The 7,213-nt window shown below is 44.0% G+C and overlaps 1 protein-coding gene across 10 annotated transcripts; it reads right to left on the minus strand.

Annotated features, from left to right (window-relative positions):
* Window positions 1-2,653: 2,653 nt before the first annotated feature.
* LOC133899746 (probable LRR receptor-like serine/threonine-protein kinase At1g56140) lies at window positions 2,654-6,935 on the minus strand. 10 transcript variants are annotated; one of them, XM_062340804.1, is made up of 10 exons: window positions 6,346-6,935; window positions 6,037-6,186; window positions 5,040-5,245; window positions 4,877-4,934; window positions 4,108-4,211; window positions 3,627-3,697; window positions 3,446-3,517; window positions 3,292-3,363; window positions 2,935-3,006; window positions 2,654-2,840 (listed from the first exon to the last, which is right to left on the minus strand). In XM_062340804.1, exons 5-10 carry the CDS (start codon window positions 4,117-4,119, stop codon window positions 2,726-2,728), a joined length of 414 nt encoding a protein of 137 aa, XP_062196788.1. In that variant the 5' UTR covers window positions 4,120-4,211; window positions 4,877-4,934; window positions 5,040-5,245; window positions 6,037-6,186; window positions 6,346-6,935; the 3' UTR covers window positions 2,654-2,725. The 10 variants fall into 10 exon arrangements, 2 of the variants coding, with proteins under 2 accessions (XP_062196788.1, XP_062196787.1); XM_062340803.1 differs by having other exon boundaries at window positions 2,670-2,840; window positions 4,108-4,193; XR_009906401.1 differs by lacking the exon at window positions 3,627-3,697 and having other exon boundaries at window positions 2,684-2,840; window positions 4,108-4,193.
* Between the last annotated feature and the right edge of the window lie 278 nt (window positions 6,936-7,213).

Here is a 7,213-nt window from a genome sequence, read left to right on the forward strand (position 1 = left end):
TGTAGAAACAGGCTTAACTCTTCTAGCTCAATCCAATATGCCTCTTAGATTCTGGGATGAGGCTTTTCAGACAGCCTGCTATCTAATCAATAGAATGCCCAGTAAAACAATCAATCTTGATAGTCCTCTTCATCGGTTGCTTGGTTCTGAGCCTGATTACACCCTGCTTCGTGTCTTTGGTTGTGCCTGTTGGCCCAACCTACGAGCGTACAACACAAAGAAACTCAGCTTTAGAATAAAGCAATGCGTGTTCTTAGGCTATAGTGCTGCTCACAAAGGCTACAAGTGCTTTGATAGGTCTACTGGTCGTGTGTACATTTCTCATGATGTGGTGTTTGACGAAAACATTTTTCCCTTTGCAAATGAGCCTACCACAGAAACCCAACAACCAAAGACCACACATCATCCCACCATCCTGCCAGTTTCAGCAAAACCTGTGCAGTACCAAGAGCATGAGCTCATTCAATTCCCTGATGTTGTGTGTGGTCTAGCAATGAATAATTCTCTCATGAGTGGTAGCATATCTGATCCTAATGCTAACTTTGATGTCTCTGGTACTAGTGCTTCTCAAACAGGTACAACTGCTGGGAGTGAAGAAAATTCAGAAAGTTTAGAACATGCAGTAATTAGTTCAGACATAGAACCAGTGGCACGCCAACTGAACCTTGACAGAGAAAATGGCGAATCTGGTGAGGCACAACCTTCTGAGCATGTCCAGCATCCCATGAGAACCAGGCTCCGCAACAACATAGTGCAGCCCAAAGAATTCAGAGATGGAACTGTGCATTATTCAGAGAACACACGCAGCTTCAATAACATAGTAACTGTAGGCTGTCCGACAAAAGCACTGTCTGCAGTCTCTGAGCCTACTGACTTCCAAGAAGCATTGAAGCAACCCAAGTGGAAGGAAGCCATGGATACTGAATATTCAGCCTTGATAAAAAATGATACTTGGGATTTGGTGCCACCTAAGAAAGGAATAAATTTGATTGATAGCCGATAGGTGTTTAAAGTAAAGAGAAAATCTGATGGCTCGGTTGATAGGTTCAAGGCACGTCTTGTGGCCAAAGGGTTTAAACAGCGTTATAGGGTGGACTATCTTGACACCTTTTGCCCTGTTGTCAAACCTACAACTGTTCGGATCATTTTGTCACTTGCAGTCATCAAAGGTTGGACAATGCACCAAATCGATATTCAAAATGCATTTCTCCACAGAGTGCTTGAAGAAGAGGTCTACATGAAGCAGCCACCTGGTTTTGAGGATTCAAACCATCCACACAACTATATCTGTCAACTGAAGAAAGCACTATATGGACTGAAGCAAGCTCCACGAGCTTGGCATTCTCGACTGATAGGAAAACTGCAGCAGCTGGGTTTCAATTCATCTAAAGCTGATGCCTCACTGTTTGTATTCAATGAAGGAGGGGTGACTATTTATATGCTGATATATGTTGATGATATCATAATTGTCAGCTCTACACCTTCAGCTACCAGTAAGTTGATTCAACAACTCAGTAGTGAGTTTGCAGTAAAGGACCTCGGTCCACTTGAGTATTTCTTGGGAATAGAAGTTAAGCCAGAGAAGGATGGAATTCTGCTGTCACAGAGAGGTTATGCTTTGGACCTTTTAAAAAGAGCAAATATGGAGAAATGCAAGCCAATTTCAACTCCAATGGCATCCGGTGAGAAGTTAGTTAAGGATCAAGGTGTGACTCTAAAAGACAAGGAACAATTTCAGTATAGAAGCGTTGTTGGAGGCTTACAATACTTGACTATCACTCGACCCGACCTATCTTTTGCAGTCAATCGAGCATGTCAATACATTCAGTCTCCTACTGATATTCATTGGGGTGCAGTAAAAAGAGTGCTTAGGTTCATCAAGGGAACACTTGATCGTGGACTGAAGCTGCTGAAATCTACAACAACTACAGTCAGCGCATTTTCAGACGCAGACTGGGCTGGGTGCCCGGACGATCGACGCTCGACTAGTGGGTTTGCAGTCTTCCTTGGGTCGAACCTTGTGTCTTGGAGTTCTAGGAAGCAACCTACGGTGTCAAGATCAAGCACCGAAGCTGAATACAAGGCGATTGCAAATGTCACAGCTGAGATGATATGGATACAGTCTCTACTGAAGGAGCTTGGTATTTTTCAGCACAAGCCACCATTGCTCTGGTGTGACAACCTTGGAGCAACGTATCTCACTGTTAACCCGGTCTTTCATGCTCGCACAAAGCACATCGAAGTAGACTTCCATTTTGTCCGAGAGCAAGTGGGACGCAAGGCTCTGGAAGTGAGGTTCATCTCATCTAAAGACCAACTTGCTGACATATTTACCAAGCCACTGTCAAGATCACTGTTTGACACAATCTGTCACAATCTCAACCTGAGAGAACCATGTTGCGATTGAGGGGGCGTGTTAGAAATTGAATTTGTATTTAGTGGTCCACTGACTAAGTAGTGTGTGCGTCTGGTGCGCATCATGGTTTGGCCAGCGGCGTGGTGACCGCATCCTTGGCATAGCATGGCGTGGTCAGCATGAACTCTCGCGTGAGTTAGTTGCCGTGTATATAGGCACGCCCTTCTTCTTAGGATCTTGAATCCGTTGTACATCGTATTGCATCAGCAGTTATATAAAGAATACGATCCAGATGTGATCATTGCGTTTGGCAAATCACTCTCTCTCTCTTTCTTAGTTTCTCAGGATGAACTACATGAGCTCGGGCCACTATAAAAAAGTGTTGTGGTTGCCAACTTCCAATAGAATAGGTGAGCGACCGTGCGTTACAACGGAAACACAAGTCATGCGCAACGTAATATCAAAGTTACAGTCACCAATCCGTCTGCACATGAGAATATTAACATATCAGTTTCCATGATAAGCTTGACTTTCTCAGCCATCAAGGAAACAGTGGTACCAAAGAACAAAGTACTTACAAGCTTGTCAAATTGGTTAGATTGGACAGACTTGCTGGGATTGGGCCTTGAAAAAAATTTCCTTGGAACCTCCTACAAGTTTATAATTTTAACCCCTATTAAGCAGGGTGATGCAAAGTCCATTTGTCATTTGAACATGACAAAAAAGCAGCTCTACATTCAGGATGTTGTGTCAATCAGTTTCATTTGACCATATGAAAATATGCTGCATTTCTGTTAGGAGTGACAAGTGAAAAACGTTCTTGTGCTAACACATATGGAAAAAACATATGTAGAAAACTTAGATTACACAATTTCCTGGTTAGGAAAACTTTCTACAAAAGAATATATTGTGAAGCAATTGATAATTAATCTTACAGATCTTGCAACTTAGTCAAGCTCCCGATAAAATCAGTCATTTTGCCTGTGAAATCGTTGTCGGCTGCCCACCTGAAAGCACAGGAAAATCTATTAAATTAAGTTTGTGATATTACATCGGACATAACAATTGTAGCTGTGGTAATGAGCATACAGGGTCTTCAAGTTCTTAAGCTTTGAGAACGTCGAAGGGAATGGACCGCTGAAGCCAGAGCTATCAAAGTAACTACAATTGAAACATTGCAATAATCATCAAGTTGAACTATGCAAAGATTGTTGCCAAAATTGAAGTTCTTTCAGAAGTGAGGTTTGGCAGTTCAAAAGATGCATTTTACAGTTGCTCCAGTTTGGCCAAGTTGCCCAGTTCAGAAGGAAGTGCGCCGGTAAAATTGTTCAAGCTAATGCCCTTGAAAGCAAAAGTAAATAGTTCAGAATGAGATTACACATATGCATGTGCTGCTATTAGCAGAAAAGAGACAAGATTTTTGCCTTAATGAGCCATCTAATCCACAAGAGTCACTTTTTGGAACTTATATGAACATATGAAACTCCATATGAATTGAGAAATAACACTGACATTCTTAATGTTGATTATGCATTTATTTCTTCTCGCTGTCCCTCTGGTTTGGGCTTCCTTGCCCTTGTATAGTTTGGTTCCCCCTATTTCTATACAGTTACCTTTTCCTTTTATAATATATTTTTACCACAGTAGAGGCCTCCCCTACTGTTTCCCCTGTCAAAAAAAAAAAGAAAAAGAATCGGGATTCACATGCATCCTGAATAACTGAATAAGAGTAGAAATTGGAGTGTTGCCACCTCTGCCTTCATGAATAACTGGATCAGATTTCTACAATTAGAGCGTCTGTTCTTCTGGCAGTCATCTCCGTCTTCAGAGCCTCATCCTGTACATGGTTAAATAACTGAACAGTAGAAATTAGAGCGCTTGTCACAGCCAAAATTTATACACCAACCAAACAATACAGAGGAAATAGCAAAGGGAAAGATGGAAGGCTCCTCTCGGTGCAGCCCTCCAGCTTGAACATTTAGGGAAAAAAATAGTTGGTGGCGAGGTGTGGTCAGGTCTAAAGTTGTCATGAGAATATTTCTTTCAGAAAGAGTTGTTTTTATTATTATTTTTCAAAAAAAATTAATAGTCCCACATGTTAAATCGTATATGTAAGATACTTACAAAGTGTCTTTTGTTCCAATTAGTTCACCATTTTTCACAAATAATATCGCAGAACATTTCTCTCATGCTCTGCTGAAGTGACAGCAGAGGAACCACTCCAAGCTATCTTAATTTGAGTGATTGGTTCCAAACATTAAACATGATTTGCCATGCTGCTTGAAACTAATCATTGGACCATATCCGCCTACTATGGTCATAATCATATGCTGCTTTCAGTAACCAGAAAATCAAAATAATTGTAATTATCTTTTGACCTATGAAACATGAATCGGAGAGATTATCTTGGACCTGATAAAACTCCTTCATGAACTGTAACTTTTTTTACATCAGCACTAATAAAGAGAAGATTCATAAAAACAAGAGGGATTTTAAAATATTAAGGAAAAAGTCCATTACCTTCTTGGGTATAGTGACGCCATTTAATTTCCAACACTCAGTAGCGTCCACATGCTAGCTGAATGGAAAGGTTGAAATTTTCAGCCAAAAAATATACGCTCTAAGTAATTTCCTAGCAACAGGAGAATACCAAATAAATTGTAGTAACAAGGAAAAATGGTACTTGAATTAGCTGGCAGGTCTGGCACCATTTTTGCAACAGCCAATTTTCCTACCATATCTTAGTATCCTTCAGCGGGTGACCATGATAGATCTTCACCATCATCAAGCCATCTTCTATTGACATCCATATCTCCTATGCCAATACCGGCGATCTCACATTTGCCGTGGCTACGCATGATGCTGCCAAGACAAATTTCTCGTCGAGATCTGGAAACATAAAAAAATGTAACAAACAATACTTGTGGTGTACCCTATCACCAGCTGGGTCTTAATCAAGTTCAAGTAGTACTACTGGGAGGATATATAAAGTGCAACAGTATTTCTGTACAAATGTTCTTCTAGTTTGTGTGCATAATAAATTATGGAAATCAAATGTAATAGTTTTGTGATGCTTACCACTTGGTAGCAATAATAAAGAATTTATGTTCAACAGAGTGGAGAGTTGTTCACAAGCAATACAACAAAAATATATTTCTCAGTTGCAGTAAACTATGGGAGAGTGGACACCTCAGGCTAATGAGAGACTGAGACAGGCACTTGTTATCAGAGAAGTGCGCAAGCATAGGATACTCTTCTTCTAAACCATTAGAATGGGAGTGATAGCAAATGAACTGAAATACAGCAGCAAATCAAAACCAATTACCACTGTGAACTTTGACGACTACACTAAAGACAACTCTCTGGTTTGAACTAATCTCACAAAGGAAATGACAAACTTTGAAAATCAAATGCATGAATAGTATGACAGCCACTTAAAAAAATAGCACTTCTTGTACGACAATTGATAGCTTGTGTTCCATTTCTGTTTCTCTGTCCATACAGAGTAGTGGACAAATTTGATTGATTAATCAACACCTTGCAAATGGTTAGACGTGGAGCGCAGTGAATCTGGTTGCTGATTCATGGTGGACATTTTATCGAACACCTTGCAAGCAACCATTTCTCTGGCCAGAGCAATACAAGCAAAGGAGGCGGCAACGGCAATGGTTAAGACGAACCTTGGGGGAGGCGACATTGGTGGAAATGGCAGACCCAGCTCCAAATTTAAGGTAAGGCAGACAATAGAAGCACCTCGACCCACTGAGCCACACCAGTGACAGTGAGCTGCACCGTGCTCAACAGTAGCACCAATGCTCGCTACTCCCAGTCTGTGCCAATGCCCATAACAACCATTACTTTTGGTAACTGGTAAGAACCTAACAAGCATTTCAAAAATGAAGGGGGATGATGTACTCATTGTTTGGGCATGAACGACCCCTTCTTGGTGATTTCATCGAGTGCCTGGCGTGCATCAATTAGAGACGTACCTTATTGGAGATGGGGAGGTTCTTCTGTTCGTTGTGGAGGATGGCGCCCATGGAATCATGGTTGTTCTCCATTGAGGTGCCTCTGATTGGCAATGGTGGCACGTGTGAATGCCATGCGAGTTGTGGAGGGCGGTGTGGCGCTCGCAGTACACGGCAGCGTGGGGATGCCATGCGAGTTCTGGAGGGCGACGCGGCGCTTGCAGAACACGGCAGCGTGGGGACGAGCTTGCCGTCTACCCCAGTCCCACCACCCGAACCCCGTCCTCCTCTACAACGCCGCGCCATAGCCAGCCCCCGATGCCGCCGACACGCTCCCCACGCCGGTGTTCTCCACTGTTGCATCCTCCTCGCTCCTGCCTCCGGTGTTGTTATCCCAGCAGCAGCAACGGCGACTGCAACCGACGGCGTCATCGGAGTCGGGGATGGTGGCGGCGCAACAGCGCAGATCAAGGCGCGGATTGGCGGCAGTGGCCAAACCCTAGGAATGGGTTCCCTTCGGTGGAGCACAGCGCGCGAACGGCAAGGACGGCTGCCGGCGGCACTGGAACTTCGAAGGTGGGGTCCTGGACGTCGTCGACGGTGACTCGTCGGCGAGGGCGACGCGGGAGGCAACGGCGGCGGTGCGCAAGATGAGGAAGGGGCGGGGAGCGATGAGGATGAAGATGTGGAGCGTGAGCGCGGGCGCGGGCGCGGCAGAGGAATCGCGAGGGAGGTGAAGGAATCGCGAGGGGAGTGAAGGAATATTCGGCGGCGGACGTCGTCGACGGTGACTCGTCGGTGGGAAGGCGACCGACGGCGAGGGCGACGCGGGAGGCGGCGGTGGCGGCGCGCAGGATGCGGATGCGGAGTGTGAGCACGGGCGCGAGCG

Source organism: Phragmites australis, chromosome 18, assembly GCF_958298935.1.
Source record: "Phragmites australis chromosome 18, lpPhrAust1.1, whole genome shotgun sequence".
In the NCBI taxonomy this organism is placed as follows: domain Eukaryota; kingdom Viridiplantae; phylum Streptophyta; class Magnoliopsida; order Poales; family Poaceae; genus Phragmites; species Phragmites australis.

What these genes read in the sequence shown, in the direction of transcription:
- LOC133899746 (XM_062340804.1), bottom strand. An exon ending in TTGGCCAAACTGGAGCAACT is followed by an intron (nt 3,518 to 3,626) that starts GTAAAATGCATC and finishes TTTCAATTGTAG; the next exon opens with TTACTTTGATAGCTCTGGCT. An exon ending in CTAACCAATTTGACAAGCTT is followed by an intron (nt 2,841 to 2,934) that starts GTAAGTACTTTG and finishes TCTCATGTGCAG; the next exon opens with ACGGATTGGTGACTGTAACT.